At 45.4% G+C, this 25,640-nt stretch overlaps 1 protein-coding gene across 1 annotated transcript in view; it reads right to left on the bottom strand.

The window, feature by feature from the left end:
* Positions 1 to 25,640, bottom strand: part of LOC144687078 (uncharacterized) — a 60,687-nt gene that overhangs the window by 23,845 nt on the left and 11,202 nt on the right. The window contains exons 3-4 of the mRNA XM_078552842.1: positions 22,472 to 22,552; positions 8,613 to 8,788 (exon numbers count right to left, since the gene is read on the bottom strand). Of these exons, the coding sequence (XP_078408968.1) occupies positions 8,613 to 8,682 (70 nt within the window). The 5' untranslated portion in view covers positions 8,683 to 8,788; positions 22,472 to 22,552. The remainder of the gene's footprint in view (positions 1 to 8,612; positions 8,789 to 22,471; positions 22,553 to 25,640) is intronic.

A 25,640-nucleotide genomic window follows, 5' to 3' on the forward strand; every position in this document is an offset into this window, starting at 1 on the left:
TGTTTAGGGGGCAACATGTTAGCATGGATAGAGGATTGTTTAGCTAACAGGAAACAGAGAGTAGGCATAGGTGGGTCATTTTTGGGTTGGCAAGATGTGATGAGCAGAGTGCCAAAGGGATCATGCTAGGGCCTCAATTATTTACAATTTATATCAATGACTTGGATGAAGGGACTGAATGTATTGTTGCTAAATTTGCTGATGACACAAAGATAGGTAGTAAAGTAAGTTGTGAAGAGAACATAAGGAGTCTGCAAAGGGACATAGATAGGTTAAGTGAACGGGCAAAAATTTGGCAGATGGAGTATCATGTGGGAAAATGTAAACTTGTCCACTTTGGCAGGAAGAACAGAAAAGCAGCATATTGTTTAAATGGAGAGAGATTGCAGAACTCTGAGGTACAGAGGGATCTGGATGTCCTAGTACATGAATCACAAAAAGTTAGTATGCAGGTACAGAAAGTGATTAGAAAGGCAAATGGAATGTTGTTGTTTATTGCAAGGGGAATGGAATATAAAAGTAGGGATGTTTTGCTACAGTTGTACAGGGCATTTGTGAGACCACATCTGGAGTACAGTGTACAGTTTTGGTCTCCTTATTCAAGAAAGGATATTAATACATTAGAAACAGTTCAAAGAACGTTCACTTGACTGATACCTGGGGTGGTGATATTTATGGGAAAAATTGGACAGGCTGGGCCTGTATCCATTGGAGTTTAGAAGAATGACAGGTGACCTTATGGAAACATGCAAGTTCCTGAGGGGACTTGATGGGATGGATGCTTAAAGGATGTTTCCTTTTGTGGGAGATGTAGTATAAGGGCGTTGGGTGTTTGGGTCAGTAAGGGTTAATGCTGGACTAGGGAAAGAGTACCGCCATATTATGATGTAGTGGGTCGTATGACTGTAGACTGTGGGTCGAGAGTAGTCTAGCAGAAGCCAGCATGGAGATAGTACCTAGACAGTACTTTCCCTTGGAGATGTATATAGTTGTGTGTTAGCAATAAACAGTTTATGTTCAAACACACAAGCCTCAGTGAGACACAAAACAACCTTACAACATGGTGGCAGTGAAGGAATGAACCCATAACCTCAAAGAAGCTGGAGAATGACCCTAGAATCTTAAAGCGTGAAAAAGTAAAGAAACAATAGTCTGACCTGTGAGAAGTCACAGCTGGAGATCACCTAAAAAAGCTCCATTGCCAGAACTGATCAAACACAGAGTTATAGGACCTAGCCAGATCACAAAAGGCTGAGCAAAATTCAAAAAGGGAAAAAAGGGCTGAAGGGCAGCAGAAGAATCTACTGTGTAAATGAAAAGCCAGGCATGGCCGAATGCAGAGTTATAGGACCTAGCCAGTTCACAAAATACAGTAAACAGGCAGAAATTACCTTTTAAAGTTGGCAGTAATCAGGATTAGAACTAGCATACCAACTGTTTAAAGAACGCGGCTGGAAGAACGCTGCAGCCCAGTCCACAACTGGTGCTATTGCACGTGGTGGCCGAGCTCGTTTAAAAGAAATAAAAAGAAGTGGAAGATTTAAAAACCTCAGCCAAAACCGGGAATCGATTATTATACACCTGAAAATCCATCAAAATCGTGGGGAAGGCCCCATATGATTGATTTAACAAATCACTGCAAAATCGAATCCCCAAAGAGGTTTTGGAACACATCACCAAGGGAGCCCGCCAAAATGCGACAAGTGTGGGAAGGCTCTTTGAAAAAATGGTTACTGCAGCACTATCTTTAAAAGTTGCATTCAAAGCTGTACTCACCTAAACTTTAAAGTAAAAATGGACAACAAATTAACAGACCAATTTTGACTGACACAAGGGCCAAACCAGATGCAAAATTGGGCACCTTAGGGAATAAAATTTTTAAATTATAGAAATACATCAGGTAGGAAATCAGAGGAAGTGCAAGTTAATATATTCTTGTACTTCTTTGGTGAAATGGCCGACAATGTAATCATAAGACAAGGTGTAGACAAATCCTCAACCACATTTGGTGAGCTATTAAAAGCCTTTGACCAATGTTTTAAACTCCAAGTTGTGGAGAGCACAGACCTTAAAAAAATGTATAGAAAAGCCCCAATAAAGCACCAAAAGGGCAAGGAGCCCCAGGGTGAGGGAGACAATACTCAAGAAAAGCACAAGATGGTCACAGACCATGTCAACACAATGAAGTGTATGAGCCAAAGAGTTTATGCAGAGGAGAAAGGCTGAGAAATAGCTGAAAGGCTTAAAAATAAAGCTTTTTGAAAATGCCGGCATAGTACCCAAACTGCAACAGCAGGTGGCAGTGTGGAGCAAGCAGAAGGCTGTGAATGAAGGAAAGCTATCTGATGTAACCCAAAAGAAACAAAACCTGCAAAAAAATGAAGCTATATCACAGGAAAATGTTTGTATCAAAGCTGAATAGGAAGAACTCAACCAAAAGTACAGCCAGGCACAACAGCAGGCAGAAAAGGGACTCAAAGAAGTCACTGCCCTGAAAGACTCTTTGAAGAATCAATATGTACCCATGGAAAAACATGAGGAGTTTAAAAGGATGTTGGATACTAATTCAGAAAAAGCAGTGTTTGAATTATCTGTAGCGACAAAGCTATGCACTGAAGTGCAGTGTGAGTTGGCAAGAGGTCAACAAGAAAATAAACAGTTGAAAGAACAGCTAATTGTCCTTCAAAATCAAATGCAAAAGGAATGCATAACCCTTCAGCAGCATGAAGAAATGAAGACTGTCTTGAACAGCAGAATGGAAGAACAGCAGAACAAAGTCAAGGAGGCTCTGCTGAATTACAAGAAAACTCAAGACAAAGCAATTGAGCTTCGCAAAGAAAAGGAAAACCTGTTGAAGGACTTTCACACACGACAAGGATCCCCCAGATCAAAGTTTGTTCGTCTGGTAAATTACAAAGAGAAGCAAAATGAATTTAATGTCACTCTGAACAAACTGAAGAACCAGCTGGCAAAGAAGACTCAGCAATGTTCAATATTCTAGGAGGAAGCCAAGAGGTCCAAGAAAGAGACCGAAGAGCTGATGAACCAGCTGAATGGAGAAGAGGCATTGAAAGGAAAAGCAATAAAACTTTCCAAGCTACGAGCAGATAATGAAGCCATGAGCAGCACATTTACAGAACTGAAACACATTAAAACTTTGCTGGAGACAGAGCTGGCCAAAAGTGAACCCAAATGAGGGACAAGGACAAATTTCTCCTGCAGACAGAGAAAGAAAAGACGAAAATAAGATCAGAAAATGTAAATCTGATGCGGAAGACCAAGAAACTTAGAAGGAAAAGCACTGGATGCCTCTAACTTACTTAGAACCATTGAGTTGTTGAAAAATGACATGGTTGAAATGAAATCAAGAACCTGGAATGTCAAGACAAATTTGAACAGTTGCAAGAGAAAATAGAAGTTCTCACAAGGGAGCATGAAGACTTGGAAACAATTAGCAAATTCAAATTAAAGAATGTGAGCTTGAAGGATAGCACACATGAATTAGGCTCTGCTAACGAAAGTGTAGAGAACTGATTTTCACATACGGAAGATGAGTTTGCTAACGAAAAATTAGAACTGGATGAACTTCAAGGATCAGAAGTCTCAATTAAGTATCATTGAAAATTGGCTGGAATAGGAAAAGGGATTGCTGATGAATCAGAACAGTTGGTTGAATGCAGAATTAACAACCAAATCTTACTAAATTCTTGAACTTCGATCCAATCTGGTGAATATGAAAGATAAGACGCACGGTATGGAAAAGCAAATCCAAGCAGAAAAGGGAAATTCTAAGGAACAGATTGAGCATCTAACAAATGAATTGAAAGAGTCTAAGGAGCAGTTAGTGACCATGGAAGAAAGTTTCCAAAAAGACTGAATGCCCAGGTGAAGTTGTTAAACTTGTATAAGGGTTCTGCAGATAACTCTGAAAAAAAGACAACTGAACTCACCAGAGTAGTGGCTGGGCTGAACGAAAGGATTCATAAGTTTGAAAAAGAATTGGAAAATAAGAGAGTAAACAAATATTAGGCTAAAATTGGGAAAGATGTGGAAATTAAGATTCCATTTTTGAGACGTCAACTTCCAGGAAGAACATGGTGGACCCTATGGAAAAAGAAAGCCCGAGTCCATTCCACAAATGAACGGAGTGAACAGTTCCTCTGGGAGAAACAGGACAAACCCACGGTGTGAGGCATGAAAAGTGAATTAGATGGAGACACCTAAGTGCCAGAAACACCAAATACCATGATTTCAAATCTGAACCAACAAAATCTGCTCGAAGCAACTGAGGCTACCACCCCTCTGAATGTGACAAGAATGAGATCTTCAAGAATTGTAAAGCCTTCAGATGGTCTGAATTTATAAAGTCAGAGGCTTGAGGGGGGAGTGGGGGGAGAAGGGGTAGTATTGAAATAAAGATTGTATTATAAGCATATTTAGGTAAAGACTGGGGGCAGGTGTAGTGTAAGGTTGTTTGGGTTAGTAAGGGCCAATGTGGGAATGGGGAAACAGTACTGGCCACATTATGATGTAGAGAGTCACATGATGGTAGACTGTGGGTATAGAGTAGTCCAGCAGAAGCTAGCATTGAGATATTACCTGGTCAGGGCTATCCCTTGGAGGTGTATATAGTTATGTGTTAATAACAAACAGTTTATGTTCAACCACATAAGCTTCCAGACTTCTCAGTGAGATACAAAACAAACTTACAACAGGAGAGACTAGAACTGGGGTGCACAGATTAAAAATAAGGCCCCTCCCATTTAAGATGGAGATGAGAAGACTATTTTTCCCTCAGGGGGTTGTGAATCTTTCGAACTGTCTTCCCCGGAGAGTAGTAGAGGCAGGTCATTGAATATTTTTAAGGCAGAGGTAAATAGATTCCTGACTAACAAGGGAGTCAAAGATTATCGGGGGTAGGCAGAAAGTGGAGTTGAGGCCACAATCAGACCAGCCATGATAAATGGCAGAGCAGGCTGGAAAGGCTGAATGGCCTACTCCTGCTCCTAATTCGTATGTTCATATACCAGCCACTGACAAATATACTGGGCATGTGACCTTGCTTGCAAAGGGCGTGTGTGCTAACTGTTAATAGCTGTAAAAGTAGCTGCCTGTAGTGCTCTCATGCCTTTGTGAAGCACTTGGGACACATTTCTACATCACTGTACATCTTGAATTTCCTTTCAAAAGGAAATTGGAAAAATTCTTGAAGAGGAAAAGCTTGCATGGCGATGGGGAAAGAGCTGGTGAGTGGGCCTAATTGGATAGCTCTTTTGGTGGGCCAAATGGCCTCCTATTGTGCTCTGTGTTTGATTCAATGGTCCTGAAACTGCTCATTATTTATCACCATAGGTGTATCACAATTTAACTGCTATTTTTTTCTTGGCACTACCATAATGGATTCTGAAGAACAGCATATCCCACCCATGGAAATGTCAAAAACTTGAGGTTTCCTCACGAGTCATAAAATACAATGGACGAATATCCATTTCACCTGCGGAAAGTAGTGACAAAAGCCAGGATTTTCACCCCCCACCGTGGCAGCATCAACCGCGGGGGATACTACAGGTCAGCCAAAGGTCCATTGACTTTCGGCAGGACCAGAAGGTCCCAGTGGTGGGTGGGGTCAGAAAATCCCGGCCATAATGTTACTGGCATGAAAAGTTTCAAAAACATCAGAAGGTAGTAGGCTACAGGAAGTGAATACAATCAAGCTGGAGGGCAGGTTTTTTTTTAAGCTTTGGTGTCATTCTATATCCCTCACAAAAGCTGGGAGGTCTAATTGAAAGTCAAAGATTCGTCAAACCTTTTTGCTCCCACAGAGTTTATTATCCAAAAGGAGATCAATACACAGTTGCTATAAAATGATAAAGCAAAAGTGTTTTAAAAGAAAAGCACTTGCCAGCAAAATATAGTGATGTTCAATTGCATTGTTTATACAGGCTGTTAGAAACTAAATAATCTGTTAGCAATAAAAATACACACCCAAGAAATATTCTGCAAATACTTGTATTTCTAACCCAGCAAAGCCCTATCTCTGGTCTGGAGGTCACCGCAGGAAATGTACGCAACTATCAACATCAGAGGTGAAGTGGGGGCATGGGCCATTATCAATGAGGCAAAACATAGTTAAAATACAAAGAGAGCATTTTGATTTTTATCACTAGTTTCTTGTTTTTAACATTTGAGAGCGATTATTCTCCTTCCGATATTCACCATTGAAATTAATAGCATGGGAGGCAACTAATTCAGAATGAAATGATTCCTGATGATAAATGTGTTAAAGAAATATCTTTAATTGGGAATTAAAGCAATTAGGAGAGCAAAGCGGGGATATGAGAAAGCTCTGGATGGTAAAAGTAGGGAAAATCCCAAGATATTCTATAAGTATATCAATGGGAAGAGGATAACCAGGGAAAGAGTAGGGCCCATTAGGGACCAAGGGGGCAATCTATGGGTGGAGCCAGAGGACATCGCTAGAATGTTGAATGAATACTTCACATCCGTCTTCACCCATGAGAGTGAGGATGAAGGTATGGAACTCAGGGAGAAAAGACTGTGAGATTCTTGAGCAAATTGATATAGGGAGTGACAAGGTATTGGAGGTGTTGGCAGGCTTAAAAGTGGACAAATCTCCAGGTCTAGATGATTTGTGTCCCAGACTGCTGAGGGAGGCAAGGGAGGAGATCGCAGGGGCTCTGACCCAAATTTTTAATTTCTCTCTGGCCAAGGGGGAGATGCCAGAGGGCTGGAATATAGCTAACGTGGTTCCGCTATTTAAGAAGGGTTGTACAAATAAGCCAGGGAACTACAGACCAGTGAGTCTCATGTCAGTGGGAGGGAAACTATTGGAGAAAATTCTGAAGGAGAATCTATCTCCACTTGGAGAGGCAACGTTTGACCAGGGATAGTCAGCATGGCTTTGTCAGAGTGAGGTCATGCCTAACAAATTTGATTGAATTTTTTGAGGAGGTGACCAAGTGTGTAGATGAGGGTAGTGCAGTAGATGTAGTTTATATGGATTTCAGCAAAGCTTTTGACAAGGTCCCACATGGGAGACTTATAAAGAAGGCAAATGCACGTGGGATACAGGGTAATTTGATAAGGTGGATTCAAAATTTGCTTAGTTGTAGGAGACAGAGGGTGATGACAGAAGGATGCTTTAGTGACTGGAAGCCCATATCCAGTGGTGTACCACAGGGATCTGTGCTGGGTCCCCGATTATTTGTCACTTATATAAACGACATAGATGACTATGTGGGGGTAGGGTTAGTAAGTTTGCAGATGACGCAAAGATTGGCCGGGTGGTTAACAGTGAGGTTGAGTGTCTTTGGCTACAGGAAGATATAGATGGGATGGTCAAATGGGCAGATAAGTGGCAGATGGAATTTAACCATGAAAAGTGTGAGGTGATACACTTTGGAAGGAGTAATTTGACAAGGAAGTATTCAATGAACAGCATGACACTAGGAAGTTCTGAGGAACAAAGGGACCTTGGCCTGTGTGTCCATAGATCTCTGAAGGCGGAGGGGTATGTTAGTGGGGTGGTGAAAAAGGCATTTGGGACACTTGCCTTTATCAATCGAGGCATAGATTACAAAAGTAGGGAGGTCATGTTGGAGTTGTATAGAACCTTGGTGAGGCCACAGCTGGAGTACTGTGTGCAGTTCTGGTCACCACATTATCGGAAGGATATGATTGCACTGGAGGGGGTGCAGAGGAGATTCACCAGCATGTTGCCTGGGATGAAACATTTAAATTATGAAGAGAGGTTGGATAGACTTGGGTTGTTTTCATTGGAGCAGAGAAGACTGAAGGGTGACCTGATCGAGGTGTACAAGATTATGAGGGGCATGGACAGGGTGGATAGGGAGCAGCTGTTCCCCTTAGTTGAAGGGTCAGTCATGAGGGGACACAAGTTCAAGGTGAGGGGCAGGAGGTTTAGGGGGGATGTGAGGAAAAACATTTTTACCCAGAGGGTGGTAACGGTCTGGAATGCACTGCCTGGGAGGGTGGTGGAGGCGGGTTGCCTCACATCCTTTAAAAAGTACCTGAATGAGCACTTGGCACGTCATAACATTCAAGGCTATGGGCCAAGTGCTGGTAAATGGGATTAGGTAGGTAGGTCAGGTGTTTCTCACGTGTCGGTGCAGACTCGATGGGCCGAAGGGCCTCTTCTGCACTGTGTGATTCTGTGTATTGCCCTACTCAACGGATCATGATAATGGCACCATTACTAATTAATGTACAATAATCCCGGCTACGGTGCAGAACATGGAATGAAGCTGGACGTGGGCATTTAGCCAACCCTGCCTCCATTACAAGACCCTCATGACTGACTGACATACCCCATGATTGGCCAAAGCCGCGCCCCCCCATCTCCACTCCCCAATTTACCATCCTTCCCTCCATCAGACTTAACTTCACATTACCTCCTGCCCAACAGTAAGACTACAGATCTGGCTGCAGCATGGAAACAAGCTGAAAGTATTTAAACAGAACCCCACCTACAAGTTCCTTTCCCACCTCGCTTTTGTTATTAGGACGTTAGCATCATGTTAACTTCATATCAAGAACAAAATATATTCCATTAGACAATCAGAACAACACACCTCTTGGAGGAAGTGGTTTGGAGGGAACGGCTTCCTTTCCGTTGTTTTTATTATTATTATTAGCAACCATTTTCTCTTTCCTTTTCTTCTCCTTCCATTCCTCAGGTGCTAGTTCTTCAAAAAAGTTCTTAGCAGCAATACAATAATTCAGCTCTTGTTGCTGTTTTTCAATGAAGCTGCATAATTTTTAAAAAAAAAGCACTATATGAAGCAAATTGTGTAACAATTGCAATCACCAAAAATACCTGGTTGATATGTTAACACCCTTGCCTCGGAGTCAGAAGGCCACTCCAGAGATTTGAGCAAATAATCTAGGCTGACACTCCAGTGCAGTACTGAGGGAGTGTTAGACTGTTGGAGTCGGCATCTTGTAGATAAGACAACAACAACTTTCATTTCTATACCACATTTTATATAGTAAACCAGGGAGGCCCTCATTTAAAAGCACTCAGTACCTGATCGAGGGACCCAGCATCGGGAAGGGGGGCCCCACTGAGAGTCATGCCCCCGCCCTTGCTGCTCACCCGCCTCCACCCCCTCCCCCAAAGCCCCCACCCCGCAATCCCCCTCCCACCATCACTCAACCTGTGCCTAGATGCCCACTCAATCAGAGTCCTTGAGTGGGTGTAGTACCAACAGCAACCACTGCCTCGCTGGTGGCGCTGCTGAGTACAGAATAGCTACAGGCTTCTGACTGGCTGGCAGCTCTTGGTGGGTGGGACTTCCATCACTGAGGTCGTTGAACCCAAGGGTAGGCCCGCCGCTGGCCTATTAAGTGCTTGATTGGTACAAGGTGTGGTGGCCAGACCTTCCTGAAAAGCAATGACGCGGGGTCTTGCCAGCTCTCTAGCTGGTCGCCGAACCTCCCATCACTTCCACAAGATTCTGCCCAATAAAACATAGAAAAAGTTACAGCACAAATGGAAGCCATTCAGCCCATCATATCTGTGCCAGCCAGAGAAAACGCAATCCAGCCTAATCAACCTTTTCCAGCTTTTGCTCTGTAGGTGAGAGCACTTCACGTGCCTATCCAAGATATTCATAAATGCGATGAGGGTTTCTGCCTCTACCAGCCTTTGAGGCAGTGAGTTCCAGACCCCCACTACCCTGAGTGAAAGAATTTCAGCTCAATTCCCCGCTAATCCTTCAACATTTTAAATCCAATCCCCCTGGTTATTGACCTCTCTGCAAACGGAAATAGCTCCTTCCTATCCACTCTATGTAATATTAGATCATATAATAATAGGCCCCTCATAATATTATACACCTCAATTAAATCTCTCCTCCACCTCCTCTGTTCCAAAAATGCAACCCCAGCCTGTCCAATCTTTCCTCATAGCTAAAATTCTCCATTCCTGGCATCAACCTAGTAAATCTCCTCTTTACCCTCCCCATAGTGCAATCACATCCTTCCTGTAATGTGGTAACCAAAGCTGTACGCAGTACTCCAGCAGAGCCCAAACTAGTGTTTTATACAGTTCTCACAGAACCTCCCTGCTCTTATGTTCCATGCCTCGGCTACTTTTTAAAATATATATTTATCCTTGGGATGTGGACATTGCTGTCAAGGCCACTAGGGATGGGCAACAAATGTTAGCCCTGCCAGTCATGCTCATATCCCATGAAGGAATAAATCGAAAAAACACTTTTCCCATCCCTAATTGCTCCTTGTGAAGGTGATGGTAAGCTGCCTTCTTGAACTGTCCATGTGCTGTAAGTACATCCACAGTGCTGTTAGGGAGGGAGTTCCAGGATTTTGACCCAGCGACAGTGAAGGAGAGGTGATATATTTCCAAGTCAGGATGGTGAGTGGCTTGGAGGGGAACTTCCAGGTGGTGGTGTTCCCATCTATCTGCTGCCCTTGTCCTTCTAGGTGGTAGTAGTCGTGGGTTTGGACGGTGCTGTCTCAGGAGCCTTGGCGAATCCCTGCAGTGCATCTTGTAGATGGTACACATTACTACTACTGTGAGTCGGTGGTGGAGGGAGTGGATGCTGAAGGTGGTGGATGGGGTGCTTTGTCCTGAATGGTGTCAAACTTCTTGACTGTTGTAGGAGCTGCACTCATCCAGGCAAGAGGGGCGTATTCCATCACACTCCTGACCTGTAACTTGTAGATGGTGGACAGGCTTTGGGGAGTCAGGAGGTGACTTGCCGCAGGATTCCTAGTCTCTGATCTGTTCTTGTAGCCACAGTATTTATATGGCCAGTCCAGTGCAGTTTCTGGTCAATGGTAACACTCGGGATGTTGATAGTGGGGGATTCAGTGATGGTAATGCCATTGAATGTCAAGTGGTGATGGTTAGATTCTCTCTTATTGGAGATGGTCATTGCCTGGCACTTATGTAGTGCGAATGTTACTTGCCACTTGTCAGCCCAAGCCTGGATATTGTCCAGGTCTTGCTGCATTTGGACATGGACTACTTCAGTATCTGAGGAGTCGTGAATGGTGCTGAACATTGTGCAATCATTAGCGAACATCCCCACTTCTGACCTTATGATGAAAGGAAGGTCATTGATGAAGCAGCTGAAGATGGTTGGGCCTAGGATGCTACCCCGAGGAACTCCTGCAATGATTTCCTGGAACTGAGACGATTTACCTCCAACAACCACAATCATCCTTCCTTTGTCCTAGGTATGACTCCAACCAGTGGAGTTTTCCCCCCAATTCCCATGGATTCCAGTTTTGCTAGGACTCCTTGATGCCACACTTGGTCAAATGCAGCCTTGATGTCAAGGGCAATCACTTTCACCTCACCTTTGGAGTTCAGCTCTTTTGTCCATGTTTAGACCAAGGCTGTAATGAGGTCAGGAGCTGAGGCAGAGCCAAGCCGAGAATCAGTGAGCAGGTTATTGCTGAGTAAATGCTGTTGGATAGCACTGTTGATGTCCCTTTCCATCACTTTACTGATGATCGAGAGTAGACTGATGGGGCGGTAACTGGCCGGGTTGGATTTGTCCTGCCTTTTGAGTACAGGACATACTTGGGCAATTTTCCAGATAGCTGGGTAGATGTAGTGTTGCAGCTGTACTGAAACAGTTTGGCCACGAGTGTGGCTGGTTCTGGAGCACAGGTCTTCTATAGTATTGCCAGAATGTTGTCAGGGCCCATATTTCTTTGCAATATCCAGTTCCTTCAGCCATTTCTTGATATCCCGTGCAGTGAATCAAATTGGTTAAAGACTGACATCTGTGGTGCTGGGATAAGGCCAATTTGGATCATCTACTCAGCACTTCTAGTTGAAGATGGTTGCCAATGCGTTTGCCCTGATGTGCTGGGCTCACCCATCATTGAGGATGGGGATATTTGTGGAGCCTCCTCCCCCAATAAGTTGTTGAATTGTCCACCACCATTCACAACTGGATGTGGCAGGACTGCAGAGCTTAGATCTGATCCATTGGAAGTGGGATCGCTTAGCTCTGTCTATTGGTGGGACAAGACATACCCAGGGATGGTGTTGGTGGCATCTGGGACATTGGCTGTAAGGTATGATTCTGAGTGTATGATTATGTCAGGCATTTGCTTGACTAGTCTGTAGGACAGCTCTCCCAATTTTTGCACAATTGCTCCCAGATGTTAGTAAGGAGGACCTTGCAGGGTCGACAGGGCTCAGTTTGCTTTTGTCGTTTCCAGTGCCTTGGTCAATGCCAGGTGTCCATCTGGTTTCATTTCTTTTTGTAGACTTTGTAGTGGTTTGGCACAACTGGGTGGCTTGCTTGGCCATTTCAAAGAGTAGTTAAGAGTCAACTACATTGCTGTGGGTCTGGAGTCACATGTAGATCAGACCAGGTAAGGATGGAAGACTTCCTTCCCTAAAAGGGCATTCCTGAACCAGATGGGATTTTTGCTGTGGGTCTGGAATTACATGTAGACCAGACCAGGTAAGGATGGCAGACTTCCTTCTCTAAAGGGCATTCGTGAACCAGATGGGTTTTTATGATAATCAACAATAGTTTCACGATTACCTCTAGTTGTGCATTTTATTTCAAGATTTATTAACTGAATTTAAATTCCACCAGCTACCATGGTGGGATTTTAATCCATGCCCACAGAACATTAGCCTGGGCCTCTGGATTACTAGTGCAGTGACAATACCACTACACCAATGTCTTCCCTTAACGGAAGTTAAGTTATGGAAGTCAAAGGACAGAGTGGATGTGTGTTTGGAAGCTTATCACCAACTCAAACACAACATCAAGGTTAAGAATGATCTTGCTCAGCTGGAGAAAGTTACCAGGGAAGGAAAAAATGGACAGGGAATCAAGTTTGTGGCAGGGGCCAAAGACAATGGCTTCAGTCTTACTAATATTTAATTGGAAGATATTTCTGCTCATTCAATATTGGTTATTGGACAAGCAGTATGGCAAATCAGGGTCCAAGGAGGTGGTAGTGAGACAGAGCTGAGTTTCATCAGCACGCATGTATGAGATGTTTCTGGATGATTTTGCTGAGGGGTAATATGCAGGCGAGAAATAGACATGGGCACAATGACGGATCCTTGGGGGACTCCAGAGGTAACAGTGGGATAATAGGAAGAAAATTCATTGGAGGTAATTCTTTGGATATGATTAGATAGCTAAGAATAGAACCAAGCTAGGGCGGCTCCCTGCTCTGGCTGGATGTCAGAAGAGAGGCGTTGGAGAAGCATAAAGCTATGTTGAAGGCTGTAGATAGATTAAGAAGGGATAGTTTAACACAATCATAGTCATAAAGAATGTCATTGTGACTTTAATAAAGGTCATTTCAGCACTGTGGCCAGGCCGGAAAGCTGACTGGAGGGATTCAAACATAGCACTGTAGTAATGATGAAAATGGATTTGGAAGGCAACAAGTTCAAGGATTTGAAAGGAAAGGGAGGTTGGGAATGGAATGGTATTTTTTGAAGAAAGGGGTGATGAGAAAAAATTTGAAGGGTGGTGTCGGTGAAGGGAGGGTCCAACAATCCTACAAGAGAGGGACCTGTTAACAATGTGGTCCAGGAAGGGCAGTTGAATGGTCAATAGTTTGGGTCAGAATAGGAATGAGGGAGGAGAAAGTGCATCTCATCGACAAGTCAGAGAGGACTCTAAGAAATGGAACAGAATCCAGAGAAAGACAGGAGTTCAGGGGTAGTGCAGGGCAAACATTTGGGGACATCTGTCCTGAAGGTTAGGGGAGGGGAGGGAAATGGCAGAGGCAGCTGAATGTATTATCTCGATCTTTGCACTCCTCATGCTTACTGCTGGAGGTGAAGGTGAAGGAGGCAGGAGACGATGCCTTAGAAGATAGTTTGGGGTGAAGAGAAGCCAGGACTAACTTTGCATTTCTGATGATCTTTGAATAATGAGCCATTTTGGTGATGGTGAGCATGATCCAATAATACTTTAAGTGGTCTGATCTTTCAAAGGACAAAGAAAAGTACAGCACAGGAACAGGCCCTTTGGCCCTCCAAGCCTGCGCCGATCAAATTGCCTGTCAAACTAAAACATTTTGCACTTGCAGGGTCCGTATCCCTCTATTCCCATCCTATTCATGTATTTGTCAAGCTGCCTCTTAAACACCACTATTGTACCTGCTTCCACCACCTCCTCTGGCAACGAATTCCAGACACTCACTACCCTCTGTGTAAAAAATTTGCCCCGCACATCTCCTCTAAAGTTTTCTCCTCTCACCTTAAATCTATGTTCCCTAGTAATTGACTCTTCCAACGAGATCTGATCAGGCAATGGATGGTTAAACCAATTTTTCACCAGATATTCAAATCTTCGTCCCTGGACTTAAAGGACTGAAGGTGAGGTGTATACCTGGGGAATGATTAGAGTGAGACAGAATAAAAGTTCTTAAGAGGGCAAGGGCATTAAAGGTGGTGGAGAGTATGAGATTAAGTAAATCAGTAGCTGGAGAAATTTTAAGATGAATTATAGACCAAAGGTTAGATTATTGGAATGATGAGAGACTCAAGGGTGAGGTTTCTCCAGGAACAGACACAGAAAGAAGTGATGTTAATAGGGGAAAGGAGAATATGGATAAAGAGTAATAGAAAGGAAATGATCAGTAATAGCCAATTTACTAGCAGAGACCGTGGAGTCAGAGATGGGATTATGAGAGGGTCCAAAAAGAAGTTGGTAAATTAGCCCTGGTCAGGCATGGAGGGTGGGAAGCGCAGGGAGAAAGTAGAATGGGCCAATTGGGATTGTTGCCCATTAGGAGACAATGAAGAGTGCCTTGAGGGCCCCTTTGGAGGATGCCAAGAAAAGCACAGATAGAAGCCGTGGGGTGATTTAGGAGGGAATAAAGCCTGTAATGGCGTCAAGAGATTAGGAAAGTCGGTGAACATTGAAGGATTGTGGTTCATGAGGGTAGAGTACCCGAAGGCAAAGAAAAGGAGGCATGATGGCAGGGAACCACAATGAGGAAGGTGGAAAAGAGAGAGAAATAAGAAATGGAAGTGTTGCGTTCAGATCCAGAGTGGTAGCTAAAACACACATGTGAATGAACATGGTGGTGTAGTTAAATATTAGAGCAAGATAGTTACGCTTTGAAATGCAAGGAAGAAAATACATGGGTAAAACTAGATTTAATGTCAAAGGTTGAAAAAGTTGATGTAGTTTGCTGTTAAACTGTCTACTTTCACAGGTTGAACATAAAAGATCACATAAAAGATTATGCGAAGATCAGGAGAGACATCTCCCCAGTGTCCTGACCAATATTTATCTCTGAGCAAATGTCATGAAAACGAGTTATCTGGTCACTGTCACATTGCTATTTTTGGGAGCTTGCTGTGTCAAAATTGGCTGCCTCATTTCCTACATTACAATAAGTGACTTCACTTCAAAAAGTATTTCATTGGCTATAAAGGACTTTGAGGCATCATGAGGTTGTTAAAGGCACCACAGAAATGCAAGTCTTTCTTTTACTACTAAACCAGAAATACAAAAAAAAAGGACACTATTTATGTTGATGTAAAGGTCATTGAAGGAACAGGGAGGCTGCCCGTATCTCTGACAAAATGCTCTGATATATTTTTGACGGATGATAAGATCACATACCAGTGAGTGAGACTGACAAGGTGGTGGCCACAGCAAAGGAACTCAGCAGCTAAGTAGTAGAGAGAGATGACTCCACACAGTCTGCCAACAATGTCTTACTTAGAATCATGGAACAGTTCCAGCACAGAAGGAGGCCATTTGGCCTATTGGGTTCATGCAAGCTCTCTGCAAGAGCAATTGAGCTAGTCCCACTACCCCATTCTTTCCTGTAGTCATGCAAATCTTTTCATCCTCAGATAATTTTCCTATTACCTTTTGAAATCCACGATTGAATCTGCCTCCACCATCCTCTCAGGCTATTTCCACTTCTGTAACATTGCCTGGCACCATGCCTGCCTCAACTCATCTGCTGCTGAATTCCTCATCCTTTGTTAGCTTTAAACTTGACCAGTCCAATGCACTCATGGCTGGTCTCCCATGTCCCACTCTTGGTAAACTTGAGGCCATCCAAAACTCCATTGCCCATGCCCTTAGCCTCCCCAAGTTTCTGTTTGAAAATGGGTCTTTTTCGGATTGTCAAGCTGTTACTAGTGCAGTGCCACAGGGATCAGTGCTCAACTATTTACAATCGATACCAATGACCTGGATGAAAGTATGGGAGCTAAATTTGCTGATGACACAAAGATAGGCAGGAAAGTAAGTTGTCAAGAGGACATGAGGAGATAGAGTGTCTGAAAAGGGATATAGATAGGTTATGTGAGTGGGCAAAAAATTGGCAGATGGAGTACAATGTGAGAAAGCTTGAACTTGTCCACTTTGGCAGGAAGATTAGAAAGCAGTATATTAATTGAATGGAGAGAGACGGCAGAGCTCTACTGTACAGAAGGATCTGAATGTCCTGGTACGTGAATCACAAAAAGTTAGTATGCAGGTACAGCAAGTGATTAGGAAGGCAAATGGAATGTTGGCATTTACTGCAAGGGGAATCAAGCATAAAAGTAGGGAAGTATTGCTGCAGTTGTACAGGGCGTCAGTGAGACTGCATCTAAAGTACTGTGTACAGTTTTAATGTCCTCACTTAAGGAGGAATATAACTGCACCAGGAGCAGTTCAGAGAAGGTTCACTTGATTGATTCCTGGAATGCAGACGTTATCTTATGCAGAAAGGTTGAGCAGGTTGGGCCTGTATCCATTGGAGTTTAGAAGAATGTGAGGTGATCTTACTGAAACATAAGATTCTGAGTGGGCTTGAGAGAATGTTCCTCCTTGTGAGGAATCTAGAACTAGGGGACACAGTTTAAAAATTAGGAGTCTCCCATTAAGAAGGAATTGAGGAGGAATTTTTCTCTCTGAAGGTCTTTAGTCTGTGGAATTTTCTTCCTCCGAGAGCAGTGCAGGTTGGGTCATTGAATATATTTAAGGCTAAGGTAAATAGACTTTTAATCAACAAGGGAGTCAAGAGTTATGGGGGGTGGAGGGAGGGTTGGGGAGGTCAGACAGGAAATCGAAGTAGAGGTCACAAGCAGATCAGCCATAGGGCAGAATCGTCCGCTCCCGTTGGCATTGGGCATCATGGCAGGTGGGGGGGCGTGGGCAATATGACGAGAAGGCCAAATGTCGGTTTCACGCCATCGTGAAACCAGTTTGTGATCATCTGCTCCACCCATCAACGGTGGGCCACATTTTCCACCGCTGCACATCAGGAACCTAATTTCGATACTTTAGCATCTAATTATAAGCCCTGCTCACAGAATCATCTCCCCACGTCAAATTTATTGCCCATGTCAGTATGACTTCAGAATGACATGCTTCATGCGCAGCGCTCGCGGGCATCACCCGTAGGACATCAAGGAAGATGTGCCGCACATTCGTGGGCGGCACAGGTAAGTCCTTTTTTCCCCAGCCTGGCTTTCAATAGAGGTAACAGGGCAAGGGCTCCAGTGCAGGTCAGGCTTGGGGGTGTGGGGTGCTGGTGGCAAAGCAGCACAGACTGAAGGAAGTACACAAGCACATGCTGCGGGGATGTGGGGAAGGGGTGTGAGGGAAAGCTTGTCAAAAGTGAACATTCTTCCACAGCTGAGACCAGCTCCATTGAAAAGCTTGGAGTCCGGCCTCTGAAGCATTTCTGCCCACTCAAGCAACACAAAAACATGAAATGCTAATAAATGCTGCAGAACTTTTCACCCCTCGGGTGCAGACTACAAATTAATGTGCATTTTAGGGGGTAGCAGAGCAATTGGCTGACTGGGCATGTTGTACAATCCCCTTGTGAAAGGTGGTCATGGCCCAGTCACTGGTGGAGGCGCTCACAGCCCCTTGCAATGTCTTTATTAAGGTTTGGACCAGTATCCCTCATGGGTCAAGCTGACAGTGCAGCGTTGCAGTGTGGGTTAGGAGAATGCCTGCGCCTGAGCTGAGAGCACATCAGGCAGTCCAGTGGGCAAACTGCTGCCAATCGGCCGGGTGGAGTGGGGCGGAGGTGGGTGGGGCTTTGGACAGCCAAGCAGCGCACTACACACTGGCCATCCAAGTGATTGCCAACACTCTCCTGCTTGTGTGAAGGGGCCTTCACACTTAACCAAGAGAGGTTCTTAGGACACCTAAGCTAACCCACGCGTCTCTCTCTCTTCGATCCTGCAGGAGGAGAACATCAGGATCATGGAGAGAGAAATAGAGTTAACATTTCGAGTCCACACGACTCTTCAGAGCAGTTTTGAAGAGGAGCTGTGTGGACTCAAAACATTAACTCTGTTTCTCTCTCCACAGATGCTGTCAGACTTGTTGAGTTTTTCCAGCATTTTCTGTTTTTATTTCATATTTCCCGCATCCGCAGTATTTTGCTTTTATCAGGATCATGGTACCTGGTGATTTAGCAGTATGCCTCATGGCTTACAGGGAGCAGAGGAGAAGAAGCAGCTGGCTGAGAAAAGGGAAGAGCATCTCCCTCTAGATGAAGGGGTGGCAGGGCCTGCTGCGCATGCAGCTGAAGATCCACAATAAGCCATCACTCATAAGCATAGGGTCTATAGACAGCGCTTGTCATCCCTGCTGATGATTGAGAACCAGTGTCACTGAAGACTGTGCAGGTCCAGGGAACTGGTCAGTCACATATGCCACCTGCTGCAGGATTTGGCGCCACGGGGACATGGAGGGCATCCACTGACAGTGTCCGTGAAAGTGACTGAGGCGCTCAATTTGTACGCCAGTGGCTTCTTCCAGGGCTCCACAGGTGACCTGTGCCGGATCTCGCAAGCCTCCACACACAAGTATAGCTAGGTCAAGGACGCCATCTTCGCAAAGGCACAGAACTTTGAGTATTTCGCCTGGGATCAGGAAAGCCAGGGAGCAAGAGTGCTGGGATTTGCACAGATCTCTGGTTTTCCACAGGTGCAGGGTTCCATTTACTGCACTCATGTAGCACTTAGATCTCCATGGCAACAAGCAGTCAACTACATCGAATGCAAGGGGTTCCACTCGCTGAATGTTCAGCTGGTGTGTGGCCACCACAAACGCATCCTACAGGTCTGCGCATGATTTCCAGGGAGCATCCGTGACTCCTACATCCTTAGCAGGTCTCAGTTCCCTGACATCTTCCAGGGTTCAGATAGGCTGCAGGGTTGGTTCCTCAGGGACAAGTGTTGCCCACAGAGGCCGTGGTTGATGATGTCCATGCAGCGGCCTCAGACTGCAGCAGAGCGACGCTACAACGAGGCTCATGTCATGACTCAGGTTTTGGTGCAACAAACAAAAGGCATCTTGAAAATTAGGTTCTGATGCCTCGACAGGCCCATCGCACTGGCCAGATGAGGCAGACGCTCAGGAGGCCCTCATAGCCGCAAGATTCGTGGAGGATGACGATGAGATGCAGTGAGGACAGTCCTGACATCCTCACCTTGCATTTGTGAACATTTGACTCCTGTGTGACTGATGGCAGTGCACATACCATCAGTGCTCAGGCTCGTGTCATGGAGCCACAGCGGAGGCCTAATATTAGCTAGATTCCAGAAGTATGATGACAACATGCAGTGAGGACATGCCATAGGTCTTCACATAGCCTCTGTGAACATTTAACCCCTATCTGGCTGAAGGCAGCTCGCTTATGCTCTGTGATCAGGGTCATATCACGGAGATGCAACCATGAAACTTTTAATGCATCTGATCCTTTGTCCGTCTTCAGCACCTGAGCCCTTCAGGAGCGCAGAGTCATTGGACACAAATGCTGAAGAGATGAGGGCCAGCCCCATCTTAAAAGGTGCTGAGAGCACACACAGAGAATGACGGAACTCTGTGACACCTCCCCACTATATTCTGGAAGCAATGACAAGCACCACCGAGGTGCAGGCATCAGTGATGTGTCCAATGGGTGTGAAGCCGGACCATCACTTTGCTCTGAACGTTACATAATGCATGGGGAATAGGCCCTGGACTGAGACACCTGCCTTTATCTTGTGCAGAAAAGTTTCATATGTGAGTGACACGAACACTGCTCATCAGAACAAGGAGCCATAGACAAGGAGACATTCTTGGGAGTTTACTTACAATAGTGAACATTATGTACAAGTGATTAACACCCATGACTAGGCTGTGCAACTACATTTTCTTAACCTTCCTAACCCTGCCCGGGGTGTTCCCCGGACATCCACAGCGGAGATGGAAGCAGCCTGCTGACTGCTACGCCCTGTCTATGATGACCTTGGCGGCCATCCTCTGGAGGGCCGAGACATGGAGGGCCCCGTCTTGCTTGCGGGGTCCTGCTGTGTGGCAGTGGTACCGTCCTCGGTCTGTGGAGCTGGAGCTGCTGGGGTCACAGGAAGAAGGGATTCAGGTGGGCCATACACTCCCAGGGTCACCTAGATGGATGGGCCTAGGGGGTGTGCACCTGCTGATCTTCCTCCCTATGGGTGCCCAAGGGCCCTTGGCTGACTCTTTGAGAAGGGGAAGCTGGAGTGAGATCGAGCTGCCCTGCACCCCTCTAGCATTGACACAGTTGGAGGCCAGCTATGACATCAGTGGTGGAGTTGAGCCTGCGCAGCAGAGCAGGACTGATATCCTGGACCAAGGTCTCCATGGCGGCCACCATCCTACCAGTGTTGAACTCGGTGCATTGGCAAACTGGTGCTATCACCTCAGAGTGCAGGTGGACAAACTCCTCCATCGTGCCTTCCAATCTGAGGATTGCAGCGGACATCCCTTCCTGATGTTCCCGAGCTTGCCTTTGCAGCTCCAGAAACTGAGGTATGACCGAGTCCAGAGGCTCATCATCTGACTCGGACTCAGCAAGTTTCTGGCCTCCAGCAGTCCTCTGAGTGCCGGAAACCTGGGAAGTCCCTGTTACCACCAGCTGTAGATTAGACAGTGCAGTGTGCTCACCAGATTGTGACCCTGAGGCTATTTTAGAACTAGGTCCCACTGAGGTGTGTGTCTCTGCACTGGTGAAGGGTGTGGATGAGTGCTGTGATGGGACTTCAACTCGGGTGTCATCAGATATTTCTTCAGAGGTGTCTTTGGGGCTTGAATCGAGGTGCTCGCTTGTGGACCCCCTTGCCAGCTTCCCAGATGTGTCTGAGAAAAGATAATTAGTGCATTGCAGGGGACTGTGTAACCGGGAAACTCACTCACACCTTGGTTGTCTGATGGATGTTGCACTGCTGGATCCTCACTTGGTTGGGCGCTGCCAACCTCACCGTCACCACAGGAGTGGTCCAGATCCTCGCCGGCCAGCTGGATGGCTCTGTTTGCAAAGTCTGTGAGGACCCTGATGTTGGGCATTCCTTCACCAGTCTGCGACCTCTCCCTTTTGTTGTATGCCAGCTTGTCCTGTATGAATAGAGATGGAGAAAGTATAAGCAGGATGCCTGCCAGGCCAGATAATAAGGATGTCTAGCATGTGTGGGTACTGAGTGCTGAGTGGTGACATGGATGGGATGAGGTCACATCCGCAGGGCAGATGAAGGTGTGTGAGAGAAAGTGAATGATGATGTCCTTTGAACTGACAGTGAGTGAGGGCCCTGCGAATGTGTGATGGGTTTGTGAGTGTGAGAGTTGAGATTGTGAGGAGTGACTTACCCTGGCAGAATAGAGGAGACCATTCATCCTCTTTTGGCACTGAGTGGCGCTGACCATCACTGCCACCACCTCCCATGCTGGATTGGTGTTCTTGCTTGCTGGTCCTCGCCCAAAGCGGGGGTAGAGGTCTTCACGATGGGCCTCCACTGTGTCCAGCAGGTGCCCAAGTGAGGCATCGTTAAATGTGGGGTAGCATGTTTCCTCCCTTTGGCAGCCATGACTTTCTAGCAGCTTTCGATCCCTTAGAGAGTGCTGGCTCTGTGCAGGGGCGCCCAGGTTATTGAAGGCCTGAGTTGATGGTGGGCGGGTGAATCAGAGGCCACCCTGCCAGCGATCCAGCATGTTTCCCATGAATGCATTATTAACGAGGCAGGACTTGCCAGGAATGGGACGATATGGCGATTGCGGCTGGTGGGTAAAACAACATTTTTCACGCCCGCTGCCGCACTTAGAGCAAACCTGGGATGATCCCGCCCATAATCTTATCAAATGGGGGAGCAGGCCTGAGAGGCTGAATGGCCTACTTCTGCTCCTAATTCTTGTGTTGTGTTCACCTCTCATCCTGTTGCTCGCTGACCTACATTGGCTCCTGGTTAAACAACGCCTCTATTTTCAAATCTTCATCCTTGTTTTCAAATCCGTCTATGGCCTCGCCCCACCCTGACTCAGAAGCAAGAGTGGTACCACTGAGCTCCACTTCTTAATTAATGTGTTGTTACACCTCAACATTAGGCCTTTTGATAAATACTCAGGAGCAGCTTTTAAATGGTATAGTTATGCAACACAGTTTATATCATACTTTGACATTTAAAATAAATGTTACACACCTTTTAAGCCTTTGCACTTCCTCAGCAGTTTTGTCTATTTCAGCTATTGTACGAAGTTTATCTTTCGTATTGTCTTCTGCCCTAGAAGAATATATTAAAATGTTAACATCACTTATAAAGTATCTAATAGAATTATATATACAGCACAAGAGGAAGCCATTCTGTGTATTGTCCCAGTGAAGGAGTTGTCCAATTAGTCCCATTGCCCTTCCTTCTCCCAGGTTCTTATGGGTGAAAGGAAAATTTTAACTGAAGTTAAAGGGAAACAAAGTGCCAGGTCCAGAAGGAATATACCATAAGATCCTGGGGTTGACTGAGAGGTGAAGAGGTAGAAGACCCCAGAAGTTGTACATCAGGTTCTATAGTGTGTGGATGTGAGTTGTAGGATTGGAGAATGGTCAACATAGTATCCATTTATAAAAAGACAGAGCTAATTCAAGGAATCACAGACCAGTTAGCTTTAACATCTAAGATAGGGAAAAGTTTCAAGTCCAACATGACTCTTATTTTGGAGCTGTGAAAATGGCTCCTGAGGCCATGCTTTCAAACACAGCACCTACTATTTTTGCAGAGGGATGAATGAGGGTGGGTTCCAAATTGCATATATTGCCCATATTAAACAGCAGCTGCCTCCAGTCATGTCTGATTTTCGTCAACTAGGACTGGGAAATACAATGTGTGCAGATGAGACCTGGTAGGAGCAGGTCTAAACTTTGTGGTGCTGCTTGGATAGGTACAGTATCCTTTTGGAGAGGGATGCCCCTTTGGATATGGTCCCGGGACACCCTGTTGGAAAGGTAAGCTGCCCTTTGGGATTGCTAAAATTAGACATGAATGTACATAAATTTATTGGAACTGTTCAAAATAACCAACAAGCTGTCAAGGCATTTCAACTCCTGCCCTTGAAATATTTTTTAAAAACCGTCTGCAGTGTTAAAAAAAAGCTTACTATTTCACTCTACCTGTTGACATAAGCCTGGGGACCATCATTACCGGATTAGCGCTGCATGACTGAGTACATCACAGTATAGTGCCTACCATTTCGCAGTTTGATTAACAGCTCCAAGTGGTTATAGACTCTTAAGTAGAACTATTAATTCCAGTGCTTGTTCTTATAAAGGATTAAAGGAAGTTAAATGTAGTGAATGAGTTTTTATCAATGGGAGTGTTTTTTTAAAAATAGTGAATTCTTCACTAGGCACTTAAGAACTCTATTTAATCTCATCTCAGCATGGGCCTTGAGGTCTTCCCCTGGTGGATTCTGGGTGAGTTGGCATGGTAGGTGTAAGGATGGATGGGGGTGCATGGGTTGATGTGGTTTGGCATTAAGTTGACATAGGGGCTATAAAGGGCCATGGGGGTGGGTAGAGGGACATAGGTTGGCATGAAGGGGGCATGGGGAGAGAGTGGGGGTGTGAGGGGTGAAGACTGGAGGGCAGTTTCTTTTGCTTTTTTGTTTAAAACAGCTGCAACAAAGTGCCGGTGCACTGAGGCAGACCTTTCACCCAGCCCACCTCTACAGCCAGCAGTCTCCGCACTGTTTCCGGGGTAACCCACCACGACTCCCAGAAGCCCAGGCCTCCCCAGAATATAAACCTGAAGGGGCACTTCCTCCTGGTTTGGGTTTGCAGAGCAGGGAAACATCCCGACTCTGCGCTCCTGACCTGGAAGTAAAAATCCAGGCTGAGGGATCTGAAAGGAGGGGTCATGGCTACAAAATTAAATACAAGAGATTTAGAACAGAGGACAGGAGAAACTTCACAACACAGTTGTGAGACAGAGGAATTCACTTCCAGGGTTAGTCCAGATAGACTCTCGCTCTTTCTGCTTCCCCATTCATCCTGACAGCCCTCCTCCCCTGTTCATCCCGACAGCCTCCCTCCCCTGTTCATCCCGACAGCCTCCCTCCCCTGTTCATCCCGACAGCCTCCCTCCCCTGTTCATCCCGACAGCCTCCCTCCCCTGTTCATCCCGACAGCCTCCCTCCCCTGTTCATCCCGACAGCCTCCCTCCCCTGTTCATCCCGACAGCCTCCCTCCCCTGTTCATCCCGACAGCCTCCCTCCCCTGTTCATCCCGACAGCCTCCCTCCCGTTCATCCCGACAGCCTCCCTCCCCTGTTCATCCCGACAGCCTCCCTCCCCTGTTCATCCTGACAGCCTCCCTCCCCTGTTCATCCCAACAGCCTCCCTCTCCGTTCATCCTGTCATTCTTCTTCTGCCTCCAAGTTTAACCAGACACCCCTCAGAGTGGGGGGGGTGGTGTAGGTGGAGGGGGGAGTTTGGGTGGGGGGTGGAGGTGGTGGGAGTGGCACCAAAGGGAGCAGCTGAGGAGGCATCAGCTCCCTTGAAGAAGCAGGTAGGTTTGACAATAAGGGAGAGTGTACAAGCCACCCATTGGGAGTCAGAGAGAAAGTAAAGGTGTCGGAAACTAAAAGAGCAACATGAAAAGAATAAGTGAAAAAATGACTGACAACTACAGGCTTAATCATATCATAAGAAATAGGGTCAAGTGTAGCCCATTTAGCCCATCAAGCCTGCCTCATGGCTGATGTGATTTTGGCCTTAACTCCACTTTCCTACCTATCCCCCATAACCTTTGATTCCAGTGTAGATCAAAAATCCGTCTAATCTCTTCTGTGTGCTACATTACAGAGTGTTGTCAGTTTTAAATCATGTAAGCACCCACTCATTCAATAATGCCAGGCTATGAGCTAATTATTTTTAAACAATTACTCAATTCAACAAATGACTACCACTCCTAAAGTACCGTAACAATGCCTCTGTTCTCCTACTCTGACTTTCCACCATTAAATTTTCAATGGCGATTTTATTTTGCGTGAATTGCTTTTCGTCATCAAGCAGCTGTTGCTGGTTTTCGTGGGTTGTTTGTTCCAAGGCTGCTATCGATTTTTCTTTCACTCCTAACGTATACTACAGACAACCAACAGAGTTTGAATTAGGGACTTTCAGTAGATAGACAGATTGCCATTGTCTGTATAAATTAATCAGGCCCGATCATTTGAAGTTGAGCAGCACAATCTATTTATTTGGCAATTGAGTGGATTTAAAATCTCATTATATCCATACAATTTACAGCATTTATCATACACCTACATTTCAGTGTCATACTTTCACTAATTGGCTCAAATTTCAAACAAAGAGCAACAA

The sequence above is a fragment of the Cetorhinus maximus genome, chromosome 12 (genome assembly GCF_964194155.1).
Source record: "Cetorhinus maximus chromosome 12, sCetMax3.hap1.1, whole genome shotgun sequence".
Classification (NCBI taxonomy): domain Eukaryota; kingdom Metazoa; phylum Chordata; class Chondrichthyes; order Lamniformes; family Cetorhinidae; genus Cetorhinus; species Cetorhinus maximus.